The sequence below is a fragment of the Passer montanus genome, unplaced genomic scaffold (assembly GCF_014805655.1).
Source record: "Passer montanus isolate IOZ18808 unplaced genomic scaffold, ASM1480565v1 scaffold17, whole genome shotgun sequence".
Lineage (NCBI taxonomy): Eukaryota > Metazoa > Chordata > Aves > Passeriformes > Passeridae > Passer > Passer montanus.
In genome coordinates, this window is record NW_024364270.1 from 3043257 (window position 1) to 3068286 (window position 25030).

The 25030-nt window shown below is 35.2% G+C and overlaps 1 protein-coding gene across 5 annotated transcripts in view; it reads right to left on the reverse strand.

The window, feature by feature from the left end:
* Window positions 1–414: 414 nt before the first annotated feature.
* The window catches only part of ZFC3H1 (zinc finger C3H1-type containing), a 41749-nt gene continuing 17133 nt past the window's right edge, over window positions 415–25030 (reverse strand). For 4 of the 5 annotated variants that reach the window (XM_039703917.1, XM_039703916.1, XM_039703914.1 and 1 more), the window contains exons 11-35: window positions 24729–24847; window positions 24245–24391; window positions 23059–23233; window positions 22776–22907; window positions 21593–22141; window positions 21400–21509; window positions 20059–20190; window positions 19053–19174; window positions 18421–18522; window positions 17919–18035; window positions 16858–17041; window positions 14986–15172; window positions 14369–14560; window positions 12228–12462; window positions 10953–11058; window positions 10660–10858; window positions 10088–10182; window positions 9092–9202; window positions 6699–6803; window positions 6440–6605; window positions 5706–5806; window positions 4476–4577; window positions 3846–3885; window positions 1392–1454; window positions 415–1266 (exon numbers count right to left, since the gene is read on the reverse strand). In XM_039703917.1, the coding sequence (XP_039559851.1) occupies window positions 1129–1266; window positions 1392–1454; window positions 3846–3885; window positions 4476–4577; window positions 5706–5806; window positions 6440–6605; window positions 6699–6803; window positions 9092–9202; window positions 10088–10182; window positions 10660–10858; window positions 10953–11058; window positions 12228–12462; window positions 14369–14560; window positions 14986–15172; window positions 16858–17041; window positions 17919–18035; window positions 18421–18522; window positions 19053–19174; window positions 20059–20190; window positions 21400–21509; window positions 21593–22141; window positions 22776–22907; window positions 23059–23233; window positions 24245–24391; window positions 24729–24847 (3729 nt within the window). In that variant the 3' untranslated portion in view covers window positions 415–1128. The other variant, XM_039703918.1, reaches the window with a different exon arrangement.

Below are 25030 nucleotides of genomic sequence, written 5' to 3' on the forward strand. Positions count from 1 at the left end.
CAGAAAGAGGGCTTCCCTGTGCAACAGGTACTACAGCCATCTTTTGATATGACTTGATACATATTTCATCTCTCTCTATAGTGTAGATGTATCAACTTCAGAAAGAGGGCTTCATTTCATTAAGGGCAAAAAAGACAATATAAAATGCATTTTCCTTTACTGAAGTGGTATTATTGATAGGAATAGCTGTTATGGGACAAACAACTGTGTACCTGCAGCAAGGGGATGAAAAACCCCCAAGGGGACAGTTATTCTACATCCACAATAGGCAGCTCAACCACATTTGCTTATCTCTTTATCAAAATAACAAAAACAAGAGATGTTTTCTTTTTAAAGGTCAGCCTGTATTGAAAATATCTCTGTAAAAACACCTGTAATAGTGCAAGGTAGTACCAAAAAAAAACCAGATAAACATTTTTCTTTAAACTGTTAAACTTTATTATAAATTAAAATTTCTTTACAAAAAATTGCACATAATTGACCACTCTTAGGTTCTGATGCACTGGCATTTGCAAAAGTTTCTTTAATCTTCAAGTTTAATAGTCTCTGCCATGAGTCCAATGCAGAAAAGGGCAGTAAGCAACCCTCTTAGAGCCTTCAAGTGCAAGAAGCATACTTGTGGCCACGGCAGTTACACTTTCCTTAAGAGCGGCTGCTTTTGTTTTAAATCCTGTAATGAAAAAGTCTCAAAAAAGGTTTAAAAAAGGAAAAAAACCCAAAATGGACTAGTTGCTTTTTACTGTAAACACAGCCCAGTAAATTAATCCCAAACACAGATCTCTCAGGCATCAGCGAGAGTGTCAAGTGAATCAGGAACAGCAAAACAAAGAAAACAGTAAATAAAAAGAAAACATAAAAAAATAAAGTCTGTCATTTTGATTAACTATACTTACGTAGATGACGTTATGAGAATCTGGCAGGGCCCAGAAGCAAGGCCAGACAGGGAGTTCATGTTTCCAGAGGAAGGTCATGTTAATTGTTTCCAGGTTCAAGGAAAGCAGACTGAAGACTTGATATGCTCAGCAATACTCATCTGCCTTACATAGATCTTAGGGCATTGATCAGCCTGAAGAATCATTCAACTGATTTTGGCATTTTATAGGACTTAGGGCTGACCATACCCAGCGTTCACAGATTCTTGTTTTCTGTTCTGTAAGTGTTTAAATTTAAAAGCTCATCTAGGCTGACTCCAACCTCTTGGCACTTGGAAACTAGTTTTCTCAGGTTATCAGTTTTACCTCCTCCTGATGCTTCAAACAAGAGTTGCTGAAAGAGATGGGGAAGCAGATATAAGATTTAGCCAGAGCCTGAGCATCACCACATCTATGGATATGGGATATGCAGAGAATTTATATGAAACCTCAAACTTAATCATAAGGAGAAAACATTACATCTTTCCATAGTGTTGCACATAGAGGTAACTTCTGAAGGGCTCTCTGATATAAATGATGGACCTGTAAAACAAAGGCAAGTATTAAAAGTCAGCACAATTTCATGCACACAAAATGAATTATCCGAAGCACAAAAATATATTGCAATAATTTTTACATAGTTTTGAAGTCAAGCATTAAACTGGTACTAAAAGCAAAGGCAAGTTTATGTCTGACCTTAATTCTGACTCTTGTATGAATATGATTAGTTACATGAGGACCTGCTATTTTTCTTCACAAGATTCTTGCCTCATTCATTGCACAGGATGGAACACATTCAGGGAATGAAGCAGCTTACTGAGTATTTCTTTCACCACTCAATATGTAGTCTCAAGTCTTGTTTATTGCAAATCATCACAATCCTGCAATGAAAATAACTGTTTCATGGATTTTTTTCCTTCAGCATCTATCTATCTATGCTTCAACAATCAGCATGAGTCTTTGCAACTCAAAAAAAAATGGTTTCACCATTTTACGGTTTGAAACAGAGGACCAAAATATTTAATACTAGTACTTACTCAAGTGTCCTTCAACTACTGGTATCTTAAGTCCCAACTTCAATCAGAGTCACTAGGGGAAGTATTTGTTGGCATTTTAAATACTTGTACCCATTTTCATTTCTTTTAACAAACCTTTACATGACCTCTGAAGGAAATAAATGACAGGCTCTCCAGGAACAGGAAATCCAGAATCTGAATCACAATTCAATTTTAAACCAATATCCTACTTGTTTACTAGAAAATCCAGTTATCTGGAACAATCACTGATTTGTGTAAACAGTTTTAAGTGCTCACTACATCCCAGACCAAGACCCCCACAAAAACCCAACTGCACTGTATGTGACTACTTAAGTGATTTTACCATATACAGTATAATTGGTGAGGTGGTTGCAGAAGAAAACCACAAGATTTCTTCTGGGTGTAATCCAGCTACAATGTCATGCCTTCATTTTAATTGGTGCATTTTCTTTAAGGGCCCTCTTTTTATGCATTTGACATATATTTTTTAACCAAACAAATCACAACTCTTTTCAGTCACCAGCCTTACTATAGGCAGTGTCTTAAGATGTAGTCCATCTAATACAATGACTGAAGCAGGGATCTGTGACTAATTACAGATTACACCAAACCATCAACACAGAGACAGAATTAAGGTTGAATAGGCAATCCAGCCTTTGTTATCTCCTGACTTTGAGCTATTTGATCTCACAAACCAAGTAATTCTGCTTAGGGGACGCTCTTCTTAAACATTCTAGGAGACCACAGAAAAGTAAAGAAAACAATTTATATGAGAGTCTAAAAACAGCCATGCTACCCTTTATGAATAGTTAAAGCTTTAATATTGATTCAGAAGACCGCTGACATAAAAGAAGGATGCTAAGAGTAAGTCACTACAAGATGACATAAAACCAGATACAGCAGAGAAGTAGCTCAAATACCACAAGCAAAAGATGAACCACAAATCCAGGGCCTCATGAGAGCCCCCACCCTCAAATTCACAGCATCTTTTCACAGGTGGAAGAGTATTTTGAAGGCGACAGCAACAATACCAGGAAGATAATTCTATTTGAAAAGTGATGTATTTGCTGTGTCAAAAAACCTCTTTTGTGTTTGTACACAGAGTGATATTTCCCTACTCTAAGTACTAGTAAGTAAACCTATTAATTTGGAAAAAAGGAACTGGACTCTTGTGCGTGGTCAGAAACTATGAAAACTCTTTTCATATACTAGTTTGGCAGACCCCACCCTTCCAACTACTTCACAGAATCAAAGAATGGTTTGGGTTGGAAGGGATTTTACAGATCATCTAGAGAACCAACCTCCTGCCATAGGCAGAGACATCCTCCACTGACCTAGACCAGGTTGCTCAAAACCCCACCCAGTCTGGCATAGAAACCTCATCTCTGGAAGCAATCTACAACTTTTCTGGGCAACCTGTTCATGTCTCACACCACTTCAAAATAAAGCTGTTTTTTTTAAATATCCAATCTATTTTTCAGTCTGAAGCTATTCCCTCTCACCCTAGTATGACATGCCCTTGCAAAAAGTTTCTCTCCAGCTCTCTTGTCCACTTGTAAAGATAGTCATTAGCATCTTCCAGCTTCCCTCTGCTATACTTAAAATACAACAATCTCCTCCAGGTAAAAAACAAAAAACACGGGAGAAGAATATAGCCTTCCCAGTATGGGAAAGATACACAGAAAGAGCATGCACTCGTATAATCCATTCTAGCTCAATTGCCAAAAATATTTCTCACACTTGAGGCACATGTTTTGGTGTCTATAAAAACAAGAGTATTTCAACTAACTAAAAATTCTGAATTTACAAGATTATCATTCCTTTGGATAAAGCCAAGGAATGAGAGGTTTTACAGAATTTCGTAATTACTCATTTTTAGTACACTGTTTTGACTTACTTCTCTTTGTCCCATTAGAAAGCATTCGGCAGCAATGGCTCTGAGGAAAAGAAATATATAAAAACATTTATTCTTGAATTATTTTAAATGCCATTAATGGCAGAATACTGACTGTGGAATGGAATTACTAATTCCTTGAGAAGAAACTAACTTCCAATGAGGTTAATCTATTGTGAAAAGATAAAAATAGCCATTTTTTAAAAACAACCTTACATGAGCAAGACATTTCAGTGGTTCCCCATTATGAACAAACACTGAAGAAAAAGATCAGTTCAGCATCACTGGATAATGGAGAATACTGCTATATACTGTGATATATAAAGGGGAGGGGTAGAGAGGGGGAGACAGAAGTCAATAGTTGAATTTTAAAAGGCAACTTGCAAATACATAATTCATATTTATCTGCATCATATCCATTCACTTAAGTTTCCCCAAGAGGGAAATCTCCTTTCTCACTTTAAGGAAGTGACAGTATCTCTGTCTGCTATAACAAAGTTACTCTCAAAATAATAAGCTAATGAAAGAGAAGCTTCAAGTTCAAGCCCAATTACAAGGACATTTCAGATTTACCTTTGTGAAGTAAACCTTACAAACAAAAGCAATAGCTATGAAAACAGACTGTTGCATTACATTTTCCAGATGGCCAGGCATGTTGGGATATTATATGTAAACATCTTGGCTTGTAGTTTCAGAATCTGAACATTGCTCTCCTCCCAGTATCGCAGAAGCAGTCTGTAAAAGGCATGCATGAGAAAGGACCAGTGCTCTAATCACTTGGAACAGAAAAGCTATCCAAAGGTATAAACACATTACACAAAATATATTATACCTAATCTGAGTCAAGAGTTGCAAATAGGAAAAAACCCAAGCCACCATATACAATATTGATTTGATCATTCTCTCAGAACAAAACAAGTTAAGATACACTTTCAGAGAATAACTAAGTGTGAAATCAGAGAGAACACATGATCTTGGCATATTACAAGTGGATTCACTTTCAGCATGCACAAGGTAACTGCACATTTGAAAGAGACAAATTAGTTTGATAGTAATGGGGCTAAGGATAATATTCAGTCAGTTCTGCTCACCCATTTCATGCAGTATCAACACTGTCTAAGGGAGGTGCAAGTTCCATCTAGACAGAATCGCAACTTGGTTTAAAATGAAGCCATTCAACTTCACGTGCCAAAGGCAGGTGTGCCACACTCTCCCCATGCCCACAACCACACGTGAGCCTTGCTTTGAGTTCTTTGGGGTCACTTGATGATGAACAGTGTTTCGGGACTTCCCAATATTACTCAAATATTCATGCATTTAGTGCACCTGAACACAGTAAAACATGAACTCTAATCCTGGCAGAGCACATTTTGAAATACTCTTCAAATAAGAGCCAGTGCAATGCTTACATTAACTGGTTGTTTCCCATCAGATTTCCTTTAAATCATGATTTATCACTGCTAAATAAATGTCAAATTAAGCCTTAAGCTAGCACTCTTATAGACTGATATATAACTTTTTAACTGTTCTGGAACTAAACTTGTAATAGATCATCACGTAAAAACAGGATTTTAGTATATATATCTCTGCCGTTTCTCCACCCACTTGAAATTTCGACCATTTGAAGTCATCATGTACAATGCAGAGTTAATTTCTGTATAATTATAACCTGTCTGTAGCTAGAACAGAACATTGTCAAATCTAAGATTGAGGTGACATCAGAAGGCACAATATGCCTCAAGCAACATGCAATAATAGAGGAATAATTTTACTTCTGTAGTAGAAAGCAAATCATGCATACCTTACATAAAAAACCAATAGTTACGTTAACCACCTGCCTTAATTAAAAGTATTTTTACATACCTCAGTGCAAGTCCAGGATTAGTAGGCATGGTAGAACAAAACCGTTCCAAGGTTTTGGAATGCTGAGATTTTGGAATGCAGCTCAAATAAAAAAGAATTACCTGTAGAATTTGAATTATAAACATTAATCCACTTTATAGTCTTATTTTGCTACGAATAATGGTATGACAAACTATGAACACTATGAATAAAATGAGTCGCCACCTTCAAACCTTATCCCTCAAGAGTACATAAATCAATTTGTATAATATGAATTTAGTGTCAAGTTGCTAATGCCACCTGTTTTTACATAAACGCACTGCTTGTTAGCAAAATGGGATCCAAGATTTCTGTAAGCTTTATTCTGTCTGTATAAGTGAACTTTTTCCTCCTACTTTATTTCTTCTGTTTCTCAAACATTATAATTTCTATGATCAAAACTCTTTCCATCTGCAGACCCCTCTTGTGTAACTGTATCTTCCTTCCCTTACCAATTTTCTCTTTGCTCTAGACAAAGATAATTTTTCATTACCAAGCATCCAAGTTTCTCTTTCCTTTACAGGACCTTTATTCTAAAAGATCACTGCTAGATACTTTTCTGCCCAAAATACTACTACACTCACACACTTCCTTCTTTTTCTAGCTCTCAGTGTTCATATACTGGTGCTGGACTTGAACAAAGAGATTTACAGGTACCTGCCAACAGGTCATCAGCTGCTTTGTTTAACTAAAACTGCCCACAGACACATTTTTACCTTATTATGAAACTCATAATTGGTCCAATAATCAGCAGTACTAAATGGAATTGGATATTGTGTGGGGACTGTCACCAGACATCTGTTCACTAGATCAGTAAAAAGCTTGAATTCTTGAACTTTGTTGCTGGATTCAACAACTTTGCTATTGAGAAAAACAAGGTAACTGGAAGAAAAAAAAAAGAAAAGAAAAAAGATGGCTCTGGTAGTGTTCATTTAATAGTTGAAATTAATTAACCTTCTTCCCTTAAGAACTTACTCCAACCAAATGTTCTGAACAGTTTCTTGCTGCATCACTGCCCCCAGAGCTGCTTCATAAGCATCCAGTGCTTCACCAACACTTGCATGAAGAGACTGGCACAAACTGTTTATAATAAAAAGATAAAAACTGTTGTGTGCCATAATCAATACATGTAACTACACATTCAGAGTAAGACACAATTAAGAATTTCCCATTCTCAGATGCAATAAAAAACTAGTGTTTTCAGTTTAACTGTATCATGGACTAATTTACCAGTCAATTTATTAGAATGGCTAAGTCTCAAAAGCAGGTAACAAGGAATAATAAAACAACCATGAAGTTTGAAATGCAACCCAAAAAAATAAATATCACAAACCATCTTCTACTCATGTAAAGTACCCTTTACTAATACTAATAGGAACACTCTAATTACTACAGAATATAGAGACAAGTCTTGAGTTTCCATTTTGAGAGCTCCAGAACAATACACTTTGAAGTCCAATTAAAGCCACTTGAGAAATAGTATCCATCTCTAGCAACAAAGTTACTATTTTGAAACAAATATTACCAGGTCTGAGGTAGAAACTTACTGATTGTGACAGAGGGGAAAAAAACCTGACAAGAAAGGTCAAAAAAAATCCCCCCTTAATTTTCTTCTACAGTTTCTCAAAGAAACATACAGTTAGACCAACACACAAGACTTAATCAAAGACAGAAGCAGACACATTCTTAGATCAAGACACAGTGAAAACTCAGTATTTCAATGTATTTAACATAAGAATGCAACCTAAGAATGGTACACCAAATGTCATCACATAAGAATGACCAAAAAGGTAAGACTTGCATTAAGTAATGGGGGGCTGGGGAGGGGGGGAGGTGTGAAATCTAACAACCTCATAAAGGAGTATGCAGAAATATATAAAATAAGATAGGTCTGACCTTGCTACCAAGCCCTCCTGACCACAGTTACATAATCTGTGAGTGATTCTCCTCCTGCTTTCCCCAGGAATTATTAACTAAATCACCTATTTGCTAATCTGTATAAAATAGGGTTTGTATACATTTCTGTGCAAGAACATGTGTGCACACACAAATGATCTTTCAAAGTAAAACACTGTTACAAGACCTTTAAGGCTTTGCAGATGTCAATCTCTTTTTAGTTGATAAAAGTGAACCTTTATGTTTTTTGTCCTCCATACCTGAATAAAGACAATATAGATACACAAGCCCAGGTACCTAGACACTTACTGCAGCAAAACTCAGAGAAACAATCAATTATTAGCTCTGAAAGCCATTTAGGTACTTATTTCAAGAACACTTATTTTCCCTCCTAGAAGGAGGTGCTAAAATACAGGAGAATCTGAGCTTAAGTCAGTGTACCTTATGACTAAATAGTGACCTCAAGTGTCTTTGTAACAATGCTTCTACCATGTAAGTGCCAAACCCAAAACTGAGCTTGTCAAGAGGTATTTTGTTTAAAAAAAATTTAAGCTGATAGTAATAGACAATGCAAACAAATCCCATAAAGATAATCCTTAAATAAGGTTTTGATCCAATTTTCTTGAAAACCACACATTTTTCCTGTAAGTTGTCCACCAATTAAAACCAATAAGCAATAGTGTTGAAGAAATTCTGAGTATGAGAAGCAATATCATCCTTGCCTTTTTGAAAAGCCAAATAGTGAAGACTTGTGAAGACTGACAAACCCAGACTACAAAATGGTAAACTTCTTAAACAGCATAAGCCATCACCTCAGTAACCACAGTTAAGTAACTGGTGTAAGTTACAGACAGCTAATAATGTGGTGTCTTGCAATCCTGTATACTGCTGCTATCAAAAGGAATGATGGAAGAAATAGGAAAAAAAAATCCAAAGGAAAAAAACTGTATACATGAGAAAGACATGTTCCTTTACAACCTCTCAAAGAGGAATAGGTCATCCTCCCGCATTACTTTGCTGTGGAACTTCTCAATGAACAGCTAAAACAGTAAGTCAAGGAGCTGGGGAGATCAGGACTAAACAGAATGGAAACATTTATAAAGTAAGGCTATTGTAAAATAAAAGGGAGACAACTGAAAGCCAAGAGAAAGAAAAACACTATCAGTAACAGCAACCTAAACCAAAAGTACATCAAACAATCATTTTGTGATGAACACACCTATTACCATTCCTACAGGTCAGAATTCCTGAAAGATTTCTCAAGTGGAAAATTTAAGCTGACATGCAACTCAGTTTATAAAATTACGTCCATTGTGCACCAGGCCAGTAGGTTCTCTAAAGACTGGCCAATCATTTATTCAGAGAATTCAAATTGATACATCCTTAGGCAAGTAATGAATACTCTGCTTTTGAAAATGCAATTTTACTCAGACTCAATAGCTGTTTCTCAGAAATTCCTGGGAAAATCTCACCAGTAGATCTGCCACAGATACGGGATTTGCTGGTTAACAACATCATCTGTAAGATGTTCTTTATAGAGAGGTGATGTAAATTCAATTGGCATTGGAAAATTCAAGAGATATCTACAAGAGAAAAAAATAGTAGTAAACAAGAACAGCCTTCTACATGGAAGAATCCTATGTAGGTGTAACATTCAGTAAAGAAGTCCAGTTCATGAAAAATACTAAAAAAATGCACTTCTCCTAGATTTCAGTTTAATTCTACCCAGATAAAATCTGTACAGAAAGCATTTCACAGAAATATAGAATTGATAAAGAAGGCATTCACTTTTTAATTATACGCAAAGTTCAAGGTTGCCTTATAATGACAGACTCTCCTATTCCTTCACAAAATGCATCAAGTACATAAACAATTTAAGCAAGAATAAAACCTAACACCTAACTCAGAGATAAAAACATTTCAGAAGCTCATCTGAATAAGCTTTAGTATTGAAGGCTTTTGCTTTGAAGACCTTCACAGACTTCCATTTTGACCATAGGGAACTTGTAGATTTCAAAACTTATGTCTTTCAACTAGGTGCTAAATTCCAAGGAAAATCATCAGGCTATATATGAAGCCTGTATCTTTTCAACAATAATCTAATTAATAACATGCTGGACCTCTTGATGGAGATCTTTTTCAAGTGCCACAGTGTATTTTAGATATGTAATTTTAGGCTCCTAGCTCTAGGGAAAAAAACCCACAATTTTGGTATATATATGACTGATTTTCATTACCCAAATCCAGACATTAAACTTTTTGCTGTTTTATTTTTACATGCTCATGGCTTTCTAAATTAGTGTCTAAGCAAAAACAAGTGTCAACCTTATATCAAATCACTATTCACTGAAGTTTTAGCAAAACATGCCATGCTAAAAAACAAGAGTTTAAAAGTTCTAAATTATCACGTAATTCAAGAAAATGCCAATATTGCCAGAATTTAAATTAAAATATTATTCTAAACGTACCTTAATAGATCCATGGGACCATGCTCTTGGCATGTATTTTCAAAGAAAGCTGCCACAAAATCTTGTAACAGTGGAAGAATACTGCTTGACCTTTCCTGTTTTGTTGTTTGGGTTTTTTTTAATTAAAAAAAAAAAAGAATCAAACATCAACCTCAATATGGCAAGACTAATATAAGCAAAATAATAAGTGGTGAGTCTATCTCTACAATGCTCTACTGTCTTCATTTTCTCACAACTGAAGTTTAAATGGGGCAGTCAGTAGTAGAAAGAAAAAAGAAACTGCAAAAATATTACAGGGTGTGCTTTTACTTTCTGTTATTCTTCCTTAAGAATATTACTAACACTGAATTAGAACAACACAAATTATAAATCTATGATTTTATGTAATTGCTAAGACTACCTTATGTCACTTGTCTTGCAAACTGTACTTTTCCTATTTATAGGAATGCATACTAGACATTACAAAAATACCACTAAGTTGAATCAATTTGGTAAGATTTTTAAAGAACACACTAACCCCAAACTTTGCAGAGCTAGCAGACCAGCAAGTAAGTTTTGAAGTGGAGTATTACCTGTGAAACAAGAAATTTACACAACCGGTAAAAAATTTCTGCATTCTGAGGATTCTTCTCAAAAGCACCAATCCACACCTTGTGGGCATTTTCGCCCTGCTTCATCTGCAAATACAAGGTGGCCAAACTCTCCAAGAGCTGACAGTTGTTAGGGCAGAGCTCCAATAAAGACCTACAAAGTTCTGCAGCAGACTCCCACCTTAAAAAAAAGTAAACGTTAAGTTTAACAAAACAAAAAAAAAAAAGAGAGAAGAGTCAAGTACTCCAGTTAAGAATGTCTTGCAACAACTTACCTTTCAAGAAGTTTCAGCAAAGCTATCATGTTCCTATAGAGAGGAAAGCAGGTAGCTATTCTTTTGTCAGCCTCAAGGCTTTCATCAGTACATGTTTTGACTGCATCTTCAAAACGAAAGTAAAAAACAAAGCCTTTACACCTCAAACAGTGTCAAAGTTATGTGAAGCTTTAATATAATAAAATGTCTCCCTGAACATAAGGAAAACACATAAGCGTGAAAAGATATTTCTCAGAGTGCTGTTTTTGCAAATTATTAGAAGTAGATAATCATCTTTGGAAAAGTTCTCATTACTTATCACCACAGTGCAAAGACAAAGCTTTCAGTTTCATCTCTTGCTCATTTTAGAAATAGGAAACAACCTATCAATGAACCATTAAAGCAATGTTACAGACAGAAGCATATCCCCTACATTTAAAATCACATTCCAGGATTTCCAGCATAGCTGCTGAAAGCTATTGAGGCAAAAGCTAATGCAGGATATTCTTTTTCTCCTCAGCATAATAAAAAGTCATCCAACAACAAACACCCCATTACCACAGCTAGACTGCCTTCACTCACACAGCAAGGCTACTGCATTAACCCTTGAGTATTTCAACACTGCATTACCAACAGCAGCACAGGTATTTTCTCCATGGCAACTCAATACTGCTGCTGGCTAACCACTAAATATTGACATTTATAAATACTATATAACAGTATTTGTCTGCTACCATGAAGTCTACTTCTAGCAGCAACACCATAAACTAAAAATTCCATTTCTTCTATCTTCATTTTTCATTTTTAAAAAAATTATTCAATTTACATAAACTGTGAATTAAGATAGAACAATGCATATGTTTATCTCTTTTAAGGAAATACACTAATATTTCAGGAAAGTAACTTCCCAATACACATATCCTACTGAGGGGGAAAAGAGTAAGAAAGAACGACAGCTGAAGCTTGGCTTTCTGCTTGCATAAGCCCAAGAAAACTAGCAATGTCATACTATCACAAGCCACTGACTGCTTTTTCTCTGAACTATGATATTCTACCAAGATAATGCCATGGGTTGAAACCACAAATGAAAAACTCAAGAGTGCTGGTTAAGCACCCAAGAACATGGATTTTCCTCACTATTCTGTTGAAGTCAAAATGCCACGTTCATTAATTGCATGGATTAATTCAATGGGTTAACATAGTCATCAGCACTGACTTGAAATTCCATAGCTGAATAATACTTCTTGAATTACAACATGTGAAGAATGTATTAAATATTTATCACCTTAATCTTACCTTCAAACATAGCTAGAAGTGTATCAGGATCAGTCTTCACATCTTGAACTGTCTGCCATGGTATTAAAAATGGCTCTTTGTGCACAATCCTTGAAGGACTGACATTAGCTGGATCGTAGAACTTTACTGGGAGAACACCAAATTCAATTAGATGTATGTAAGCCAGCCAAGCCAAGCAACGGTCACTTGCAGTAAGGTGTTCTGATATCTTTTCATTTGCTGATTTTAAAGCATTCTGTAAAGGTTGAAAGAAATATAATGTATTTCAGCCACAGTCTTTAAGATTGAAGAATGGGAAAACAAGAAGAGTAGGTTTTAATATTCTCAAAACTTTAGTCCTAGAGACGAGATAAGAACTAATTATTTATGTCAATCAGAATCATATACAGCTTATGTGAATGCGTGGATATTCAAATTACACAGGGTTTCTAGTAAAAGGTTCAGAAAAACTGCAGAAGATTGTTATTGCAAAAAGTGAAGTGACACTTTGCAAACCTGCATCTCTCAACCTGTGTTCATGCCATTTTCCTGCTTCATTTTCTTATTACTTCCAGTTCCACAGAAATAATACAACAATATCTCTGGATACAACTCATCTACAGCCTGGATTCAACTTGCTGTATCCTGCTAGGTTTTGTGCATTTGGGATTGTTTGTTTGGCTTGGGGTTTTTATTTATTGAATTCTAGTTATAAAACTGAGTTACACCTATTCAAGTCTACTGAAAGGGCCACCATCTCTAGACATGTTTTAAAAAATGTTTTGGAAACCTTACTGAGAACAAGGATACCACTTCAACTTTTTGTACTAGTCATATGCAAAAATAGAATAGTCCAATTAAACTAGCAGATCCCAAATAAAATAATTAGAGCATGCAATTAAATAAAGTCTAAACACAAATTCTTTCTAAAACACAACAGAACCTCATGACTAGTGATGTGCCAACATTTTTCTGGACAAACAGTATGTTCAAAGAATGAATTTTTCAAAATAATGAATAGATTTGCAAATTCATGCAAAATTCAGCAGAACACATGTCCTGAAGTTGGTGAAAACTGGTGTTTCAAAAGCATTTCACTTAATACTAGAAAAATAAGTCCACAAAATCCTTTAAAAATAGCTTTCAATTTTTCCAATACACACTGCTATTTACTCTGAAGTAGCAGTTACTTTGAAGTTATTTTCTCTGAAATACAATTAAATAATCTCTTGCCAAGCCATTCTTTTGTACTACACATTTCAGACTAATTTGCAAAGAAAGTTTAACTTTGTGATGATGCTTTGCAGAAAGGTAAGGGTAACCAACCAGTGTTATTCCCCCTAGATTTCCATGTTGATTTGACACAAACAGTTCTTTTCTCCACAGCTCTGTTATTTTTATGCATTTAGAGTTACATTTCTCAGTACATTTGGGGAAAGCCAGCACATCATTGTGCTTTCTTATTCCAACTGGAGCCAGACAAAAGCCTGAGATTCTCAAACTGTCTGAGGGCAGTGACAAGCTGCAGCAAACAACAGGTGGCACCTGCTGGCAGGAATGAAACAACCTGCAACTGAAAGGACAGAGCTCCTGCTTTGGGAGAGGGTGATGTCCATTTTTCACCCTCAGCCACCACTTTTATCATCTATGCAACAGTTAACAGTCACCTACATTACTTCTACAGTCACAGCTCTGGCCTGAGATAACTCAATGACTTCAGAGTTGACAGGAGCAACAAAATCTAATTTAACAGTCTCCAGATTTGAGAGTAAGGCAATACTGTTAGATAACTAATGTTCTTTCTCAAGAACTACTGGTTTGATAATTTCTGTAGCAATTTTGAATACCTGAGGCAATACTCACAGACCTTTCACTGCAAAACTTGGATCTATGGTTTACAAGAAACCAAACAATAAAATATGTCCCTGGCAATTATTTTAAGACATAGCAGTCTAGGCTATTAGCTACACAAACAAAAAAAGTAGGCAACAAAACCCCCAAGGGCATATCCAGCTTCTACAATGGCATCATAGCTCAAAGCAGAAGCCTCTACTTGTTGAAGAAATTCTTCTAAAGGTGGGCACAAGTTCAGACTACCACAGTCACATGCATTAAAAAGGTAAAGCTATGAAACACTCCTGGGGTGGTAACTTGGAAGTTACCTGCAGCAGAATAAGAGCATTCTGATGTCTTCCTGTAAACAGGCTTAAATGAACCCTGTAGAGAAGAGTTTCCAGCAACTGAAAGGACACAAGATTTGGGTTTTCTCCTCCTCCTGTCACTTCCATTAGGAACTGTAGCATCCTCCCACATACATAGTCTTTTCCATCAAAGGAATTCTCCAAATTCAAAAACTAGAGAGAAATAAATCATAGTAACAACAATCACAATACAAGTAAAGCTTCTAGGTTACGGTTTAAAAATCACACAGATCACAAACTTCAAATAATGCCTTTTGCTATTTTATGAACTGTGTTTCCCTCTATCACACCAAATTTTCATATTAAACCCTGAAAGATATCACTTTTAATAGTCCAAGAACACCCATGTTTTGCACTCAACGTAACACACTGATTTTAAGTAACTTTTACTACCTGAGGAAAACTGATTTCTACAAATAACCTGCAAGAACTTTAATAACTTCATTTTCAACTTCTGAGTTTTCAAAAACCTACAGTGCTTTTCATTTGACACTTTCCCTGTCACACATGCTGCCTTTATAGAGTAGAAAACACAACTTACAGGAATGTTTAATATATACATTGAAATTTTTACTTACTGTCCACCAGATTTGATAAGAGGGAGCATATTCCACTGCTGTTTCACACATCTCCTGTATCTCCTCCTTGGTTCCTCTTTTTGAGAAAAGTCTGAGGTAATGACACCAAATTTCAGGATTTTCTTTGTTGTTCTCCAGGGCTCGAGCCAAAACATTTAAAGTAGAATCTAAACACTCAGATGACGAGCTGTAAAAATTAAATATTGAAAAAAGGACTCACATCAACTGTGTTGGTATTATGACTTCCACAGTATCAAATATGAAAATAGATGCTTTTAATTAGAATGGAAGTCACACACAGTATCTTTTCTTACATGTTGTCCCTTACTATCAAGGTTTCAAAGCTTCAGCAAGTTTTCAAGTTTCAGAGGTTATGAGGTACAATTATCATAGTGCACAGATAAGTACTCTATGAAGACTGCCAATTCAAGAAAGAGTCCAAATTAACTGAAAATTGTTAAGATTTATCTGTAAGCGAAGTTCTCAAGCTGCAAGAATATAAAGGCATTTACATCATACAGGCTTAAGAACTTAAGTAGATATTTTAGAGGTGTAGGAAAGTTAGTTATATTTTGTCAAATATTTAATTTACTTCCTACAGTCATTAAATATAAGCCTTTATTTCAGCATATCATACAGGTTCTCTAAGACATTAAAAAAATTGAAATTTTATTTTTTGAAATAAAAAATCATGAGATGACACCCACCAAGTAATATAAAACTAGCTGAAATAACGGACTGTACTGCAAACCACAGAGCAGAGCTTTAATTCATAAATACATCTTCCATAAAACTACAGAATGCTTCTGATGTCCCACTTATTCTGAAAACATCTTCAGAAATTATTTTGCATGGACATTTATGCAAAGAAATATGCAAGTCTCAAGAAAAGCTAATACAGTTAACCATGCATAAGTCTAAAGCCTTCCCAATCCCACTACTTTCACCTACTAAAGCAGTCAAATTTCTTCAGAGTACTGAGGAAGTAGGAATGGAAGAGATGGCTGTTTTAAGGAAAGGATGCATATCTTCCACTAAGTTTTCTCCCTTCTTTTCTTGATTGCTTCCCAAGTACACTTATATTTAGAAGGCATGCTCTTCTCATGCTGCTACTTGCTGGTAACGCTTCTATTACTGGCCTTTCCAGGTCTACCCGTTCTATTGTTCAGGCACTGACTGATAAACTGATTTTTTCCTATATTTTCCACTATCCCCAGTTTAAACAAGGCTTTTAAAGTAGAGCTGCTCCTCTCCATTCCCCTTACTTCCTGCTACAGTTGCTCAACTGTACCTCACTATTAAAACTGAAGTCAATCATCATAATGGATGAAACCATCATGACAGAATTCCTATCCAAATTATCTGATTGCCAATAGAAACATGGTACCCTGCAGCATAATTTTAAGGAAAAGAAGCTAGAGAAACTCAGGAAACCAAAGTTAAAAAAAACAAAAACAAAACAACTAGCAGAACTACACTTAAAAGAAAGTTTGCTGATGAAAATAATCTTAAACATTATTCCAACCATTCACTCTGTAGAGAATGATTTAATTGGTCCACTTTTACTGCTGGAAGTATAACATTCCACTGTAACCTTCACAGAACACTTTTTAAACATGAACAATTACTTCTCCCACACTACCTTCCATCAACTTCCATTCTGAAAAAGAATATACCCATAGATAAACCATCAGCATAATTTATTACTCATATACTGTACTAAAACCAGTAGGAAATATAATTTATTTTTAACCTGTTTAAAGTAATGAATTATTTGTGGCATTGTTGAAGAAAGTTCTTTAACATCAAATAGGAAATTTGATCATAGCAGCAAGGGCAAATGTAGCAAGGTCTCAAATGTAGCAGACATACCCTTCATTTTGATTCAAGTATTTATATGCAAGTTTAATCCAAAGCTGTACATCACAGGGGTTTTCTTGCACACTTGCTTCCAAGTTGGAAATGTCATCAGTCTCACTTGTAAAATACCGGACATCATCTGGAGTCACCACAGTATCAAGCACTGGAACTCTCTTTTTATGTTCTGTGGGATGGGCTGCAAATAATACACATTTTTTTTTAAAGAACATCTCCTTTTTAAAACAGTAGTGACCTGTAACTCTCAGAAGAGGTGGCATTTATATATTTCAAGTCCACCCATTGATTACAACTAAATAGCATTATCTCAGCACCCTTCAAACTGTATTGCCTGTAGCGAACTGGTTATATTTCAGAAGTGAAGGAAGGAATGAAAGGATTAGCAGTAAAGGTTGCCTTGATCAACAGACACCAACTAAGGCAGTTCATCAGGCAGCATTAGGAACTAAACACATTTGTTAAAGAAAAATTTCTCAATTATGAGTCTCAAAAAATCCTTTTTAGAGATTTGGTAACAAATCCTGAAGCTCCTACCTGCAAGAGTCACATGTGAAATCCTATCAGGTTACTGATGCTCTCGCAGCTTTCAAGTCTCAAATGTTGCTTAACTACAGCTTTTTTTAACTCCTGACGTCACACCAAATACAAATTCTGTACTAACTGAACACTGATGCTTTTCTATTTAAAGTTCAGGAGGAGGACAAAGGAGAAAGTACGGCTGTTGAAGGAAAATAATTTTTTTTTTAAATCCTAATGGTATGTGGGAAAGGCTGAAACACTCTAGGGAAACAGTTCCTTATGCTCCTTTTAAGAACAAAGTAATTAGAAATTCTACCCTAATTTCCAGTCCCATTGAAGGAAAAGATATAACAGAATTACAAGTTTTATCCAAAAACTTATGCAAAATGAAGTCTGCATACAGGAAGTATAAAGTCAAGAAAATTATTAAAAACATTGGTTTTCTCAAAAAGCCCTTTAAAAATCAAGTGTTAGAAAGAGATGGGTAGGTTTTTTCCTCTAGTAGTCCTTTAAAGGGTGCCACACATCCAGATTACCATATTTAATAGGTCCAACAAACTGTTCCTCTTCACTGCTGCTACTATCTAGCAGAGGCTTTCTCCAGTACTTTGGTCTCCATTTCCTTTTCTCTTTCCAAGTTGTATGTGGAGGTGCTGTGAACAAACAAAGTAGTAAAAATTCTTTCATTTTTCTGTATTCAAGAGTAAAATATTTTTCCTAATAAGGATTTTAGATAAAAAGTTTCTGTGAGTTCAACAGAGGTGCATAAATTTCAATACAACTTATTTAAAATTGATTGTGCTTAAGTGCATAAATAAATTCTACAAATGGAACTCCAGAACTATTGTATTATTGCCTTAAACTCTGTAGACTTTATTTTACCATAATCAGAATTTATAATACTGAGATAAATAAATTATATTAAACTACAGTCTTGGTTTACAAAATCATCATGGTACTTTCATAGTTTTTATACATACATATATATATATATATATATATATATATATATGGTATTTGATCTACCAAGCTACTTACTGTGACTTTTACTCTCGTTGACATTGCTGGCCAAAAGAACAGCCATCTGATCCACTGACATACGATCTCTGTTTATACCAAAAAGTTTTTCAACATATTTTTCTGAAACAAGAATATGTGCAGCATAGGTAAGCATCTAGATTAAAACAGTTAAGTAACTTAACAGCATTTTAACACAATCTATGACGAATTTACGAAATATGACTGCTTTAAGAGGCATGGTAATTTAACACACTACCACAAAGAAATGAAAAATAAGCAAGTTCTATTTGGCAATTTGCCTATATGGCAAAGGCATTCTTATAAAATTCCAGCTCCACTGAAACAGGTCAGTCCAGTAGTTACAGAAAGAACTGAGGAAGACAGAGAGGTAAAGATGCTCACTGCTCCCCAACACCCTGAATCCCAACAATACTTTTTGAATGAAATGTTCCTCACACCAGTGATTATTTTCTTTCTGTAAGACACCAATGTAACTACCCACTAACAAAGGACTGAAATGGACAGCCTAAGAAATTTCGTATAGCTGTATCTTATATCCGTTTCACATCAAAGTCCTTGCAACTAGAGCTTTTAATGAAACTCATTCCCTTCAGAAATTTTTAGATACAAAGGAGAACAAAAGACTCAACCTGTGGCAGTGCTGATTTCCTCATCAGTGCTTTTTTCTGAACAACCAATCAGTTCTAAATTGTAAGACAGAATATCCTGAAAGAGCTGCTTACGGCTAAGAGTGCAATCTTTCATGTGCTGCCTAAAACAAAGAAATAAGCAATTAATACATTTATCATAGCAACAAAATATTAAGAAAATTTTAGTACACACTTGGGTGAGGAATAAAGAAAACAATACCCACAGAAAAAGTATTGTTTGCTTTGAAATTTGGTTAAAACGTACCTGGGCTTTTTCTAAAATTAAACCTACAGCACAGTATTTAGAACCTTCCAGTTCAAATAAGGTAATTATAAGAACTAGATATCACTTTATATTTTTAAGAGTCAAACAATGGTCTGATGACAGCAGCTAAAAGCTGATCCAGAATCAAGTTCACTCCTATTTTACCAGTAGTCAGGTTTCCATATTGACTTCATTCCTAACCAATTTATATCCACTTTTAAATGTACTGCACAAAATTGGTAAACAATTTATTTTTTAATACAATTAACTCCAGCCTTTAAAGAAACAAACTTAGCCAGTACTTTTCCCAGAAACTAGAATAACACTACAATATTATTGGTTTTTTACTTCATCATTTATTTAGTATACACTTCTCATATTAAATGTGCTTAACAGTATCAACTACTATGTGAGGCTCTACAAGTTGAAGTTATGCTGAAGTTTTGTATAACCAGACCCACTTGAATTACTAGAAAAACGTTAAATATACTCTATCAGGCCATATTATTTTTCTAAATTTGCACCTAAAGAGCCTCCTCTTTCTTCATGGCTTAGCTGAAAGGGGTTTTTCTTCCAACTAAGTACCTGTAATAGAGCATTAAAAATAACCTTGTCTAGAACTTGTGCACAGGATCACATATCCAGATCTTTCAAATTAAAAAAAGTACTTATTTCAGACTTAAGAGTCAGACATGTAGAAGAGAGGTTTAGTTTAAGTCACAAAAATTAAAAAGAACTTACCACTGACAGTCATCATCATTACAGGTGCCTGTCAAATCAAAGCGGCAGAAACACTGTTTTGGCTCAATCATATTGCTGTATGTTATTGAACTGAGGTACAGCTTTTCCTTGGTACGAAAATAAGGACTAAACCTAAAATGAAACAGCGAATTATTGTCATAAAGTACACAAGGCAAGACATCAGTTTTCTAAAAAAATTAATTAAAAAGTCACTCACAGTATTAAATGTCGTTATTTCCAAAACCCTGCTACTAATCAAAAGCATCATCAGCCTACAGGCTAAGAACAAGGCAGAAATAGCGAGAGGAAGGGAACAATAGAATACTTCTCAACCTAATTAAGTTTTCCTCTAGCATTCTCATCTCCTTTAGGTGCAGAACTTCATTAATATGAAAACAGGAGTGTAGTAAAAGTATGGAAAGCAGACTACTGAAAGTGCATTTCAGTAGTTTATAGAAAATCTCATGCTCTAATCAGCATTAAGACCAACATCAAACAGAAGCGTAAAGATAACTGTTAAAGACTAACTTGAAGAAACAGTAGGAAAAAAATAAACATATCAACCTAAGAATGCATAAACAAACAAAACCAGTCTTAGTCTAGCAGACTAACACTTATTTTAAATCTTCAGCTGAAGTTTGACTATATCAATTTTGGGATTTATAGCTCCTTCAGGAATTGACATTATAACCTACAAATTAAAATGAATATTCCTCTAAAGATGGCATCCTCCATCTTCTACTACACAGCAATAAAAAAGCTGAAGCACATGGTAGGATACAAGTTCTCCAATTTAAATTCAACTTTTCTTGCCTAAAATTTGATGTGTAGGAACAAAGTTCTCTTTAGTCAAAAAAGAGATGTGCCAAATTGATTACACTTGCAGATATTACTGTCAAGTCAAGATGAACCACTATGATTATGCCTCTTTCCACTGAGGAGGAATCCAAAAATAGATGACTGAGCCAATTTTGACTCAGATTATGTAAATCCTAGCCAAGTTCAAAGACTGCATAACTGAAATATGCTTCTTGGATTTACATTGCTTCATACTAGATATAAAAATCGTGTTTCCAAACACTTAACCACCTTTTTAGTTTAGTTGTGCAATAAAATGTAACTGCAGCATACTGCACAAAACCAAGGAACATGTGCACAGCAGGAAAAAAAAATGAATAAAATCATTAGATTCCCTAAACCAGGCAATATTGTTTAGGGATAGTCAAGTTTCTCACTAGGACTTATCTTTCTGTACATGCCTGGGTATCAAGGAAGAGCACTGAAGACCATATGAACAAGAACACACAAGCATAAGTCAAAGAGCTGCTACAGTCTTCATACCTGTAGGATTTAAATAATAGAAGAGGACTACGATACGGTCCAAATGGAAATGGTTTCACTTCAGCTTGTTTACTTTGTGACGTAAAAAAATCCATGTCCACTGAAATTTCCTAGGAAACAGATAAACAGACATCCAGCAGTTGCAATAGCACCTGATAATGACAAGCTTCATGTTTAATTGTAAAACATTTACCTGACCACACAAGAGATCTTCCTTAGGCACAATAAGGGCAGTACTTTTCATTAGCAGTTCTTTCAAGCTGTCAGCTTTAGCATAAAGTTTTTTCAGTTCATCGACATTCAACCCAAGGAACAACTCAGGCTCCTCAGAAGCCTTTTTAGAAAGTTTGTTTATAGTTTCTTGTTTTGGAGTGTCCATGTGTTTAAGATTTGGCTTAGTAAAAGAATTTGATTCTCTGAAAGATCTCCTTCGTTCTCTGTTTGAATTAGACAAAACTTCATCATCAAAGTAATTTTCTTCACTGTCCAAAGTCAATTTGTCCTGTGTAAGATCATGAAGTGATGGCTGAGGTAATGCAAATTCAGATTCCTCTTCTACATGAGGTGCAGTATTTGATTGTTCCTTGGTTTGAAGTGCGCGGGCCTCCTTCAACTTCTGAATCTTTAGAGCATATTCATACTCTAATTGCTGCAGTCGTTTTTTCTCTAGTGCAATCAATTCTGCTGAAGGCTTTTTTGGACTTGATGCAGGAGACGTATCCAATTTCAACATTTTGCTTGGCTAAAAAGGAAAAAAAAAATCTTTATTTCAGCAAAACATTAATTCAGAGTTTACAAAAATGTATTTTAAACTCTTGCCTGAAGATTTCAACAAACAGCAAAAAAACCCAAAAATTTGCCACAATTCAAGCAGCAGATTTGCAGGTTTTGCGATAAAAATTGCTCTACATCATACACAGGGAGGGTTTCAACCCTAATTAAAAGTTGAGCTATAAAACAAGTACATATGATGATGTTGGGAGTAGGAGAACTAAAATTTAGAAAAATATTTTAGCCTTGTTTTTGTTTATTTTGCTTTTCAAAACAGTATCAGATCCATTCTACAGCAACTTAGCATGATAGTTTAACAAAATCGTTGATGTCTACAGACAGTATTTTCTTTTTTCACAGCCATATGGCTCCTCTTATTACTTATCTATGAATGCCATTCCCTTAGCATAGAAATGTAGGTTTTGAAGAATTTTCTTCCTCAAATCATTAATGCCCTTTTTTGAATTCTCAAAAATGAAAAAAAAACCAACAGGAATATTCCCTACATTGTTTCTGAAATGTTTTCCTGAAATTCCACTTGAACTTTGTTAAGCAAAATTGGTATTATTTTTCAAGTAGTTTGGTTTAAAATCATGCTGACTTACACCAAGATGATCCTGCTCTAGCTTTCGTTTCCCAATTTCCTTACTTGCTACTGCTTTTGCTCGAGCAAGTTCTTCTCCATATTTTAATGCCAGAGCTTTTTTTACTGTAACTCGTTGTTGAACTTTATGTATCTGAAAAAATAAAAATAAAAACGAAATACTACAGCAAGATGCAAATTTACAGATATGACCAGATAAAATAGAATTACATGTAATTAATGAGATATAACATAGCTAGACAGGAGTTAGTAAGTAATTCAAAGAAAATTCTACTGCCAATTACATGCTCCTGAAGCCTCTTGAGAAATGCCTTGTTAGCATTCAAGATCTTCTCTGTTGCTTGTAGCTGTTCAGACAGTTTGCTAATTTTATTTTCAGCAATTCGAACATTCTCCCTCTTCCTGGCCTGTTGTTGCAGTAAATTTTTCAAGACAGACTCATCCTTTATCAACAGCATTCTGAAATAAAAAGAATGTACACAATTTTTTCCAAAGGTGAACTACTTAGAGCAACTGCTGCTCCTCCAAAATCCCAGTTATTTAAGAAAACAGTTCTCCTCACTCACAAAAAGACTACAAATTATCCACTCCAGACAGCCCTATCATCCATAAGACACTAAGTACTGTTAATATATACAGCACATTTCAGCATCCCAAGTTCAGCATGTAAGTATAGCACAGAAAAAAACGTTTAGTTAGAAGGACAGGGGAAGGTAAGCAAATGCTTGATCTTTAAGACTATTTTTAATATAATGACAACCAAAACACATACACTCTTGCTCTCTCTTAAGTAACAGCCTAGTTCCATCTTAGGGGACATACACACACTACCAGATTACAAGCCAGTATTATGGCACAAAAATAGAGTAGACAAATTATGAAAAATTATGCATCAAAGGAAGATAAACTCTTCGGTAGATGGGTGTGGATAAAGAGAGGACGGAAGACTGCTCTTCAGTTGATGACTGACCACAACCCAGTTTGTTCACAAGACCATATATAAATAATCAAGTGGCAAAAGAAGCTGAAAAGAGGATGCAAAGCCCTTCTACTTACAGCTACTTCGTAATTTGAAATTAGGGTGAGACACATGGAAGAGGCACAACAGAAGAGAAAAGCCATATTAGGTGGCACAAATCATATTCTCATCACTGAACATAATAATTTGAAATTAGGGTGAGAAACATGGAAGAGGCACAACAGAAAAGCCATATTAGGTGGCACAAATCATATTCTCATCACTGAACATACAGCTGAAAACACTTAGTATGACAAATCCTACTTAAAAGTTATCAAACACCACACTGGCAATACAATACAATTTCTTTTGCACAGCAATAGAATTTAAGGCTGAATAATTCAAGACAACAGGAAAAATCATTTGTTTTTCTTTAAATGCTACACATTTGAAAATATTTACTCTTCATCCTGTTAAGGAAAAGGTAGGACTTGTGACAGTGAAATGTATACCTGTTTTTCTTCAGCTTTGCTTCTGCTTCTGTGACTTGTTTGGTCACTACTGCTATTCTCCCAATTCCATCAACTTCACAATCAGAATTTGCAGGGGACGAACTGTTCTTCACTGGATCAGACTTAATTAAGCGCTGTTTCTCACGACTGAAACAAATGTAAAAAAAATTCAGTAGCCTCAACATTCATTTTCATGTGTACTCCCAAGAGTTTTTAAATATTTAAAAAGAGTAGCAGGACAAGATTTCAAGTTAAAAGAAACAGTACTTTCCACAACTGCAATCAGCTACTCCAAGTCAGTTCAAATCCTAGGATTTTCTTTAGACCTCTATGTCATCTTACCAAAAAACTACATGGGAGGCAAAACCTGAAGGTGACGGCAAGGTTTTTAAACTCAGATCTTCCTTCAGGTCACAAAAGTAGACTAGTTAGTAAAAGGCTACAAATAAAGCATATCTTACATTAACAATTAAACAAAGGTTACCTGGCAATCTCTTCTTTTAGAAGTCTGTATTCTATTTTCTTATCTTCTGGCAGAGCTTCTGGAGTTCTCATTGGATCATTCTCTTTTTCTGATTTTGGAGGGGCTTTGATTTTTGATGCCTGTGACAATTAGACTCAAGTCAGTACCAATCACACTACTTTAAAATACAGCTTTCAATACAGTAGCATTTGTGAGAGGAATTTCAGCACTAGCTTAAAGCTGTTCAATGCTAGTAAGATCTTTTAAGACACTACATTTTTGCCTAACAATGCATTGAATTTTTATTGAAAAAATCAAACCAA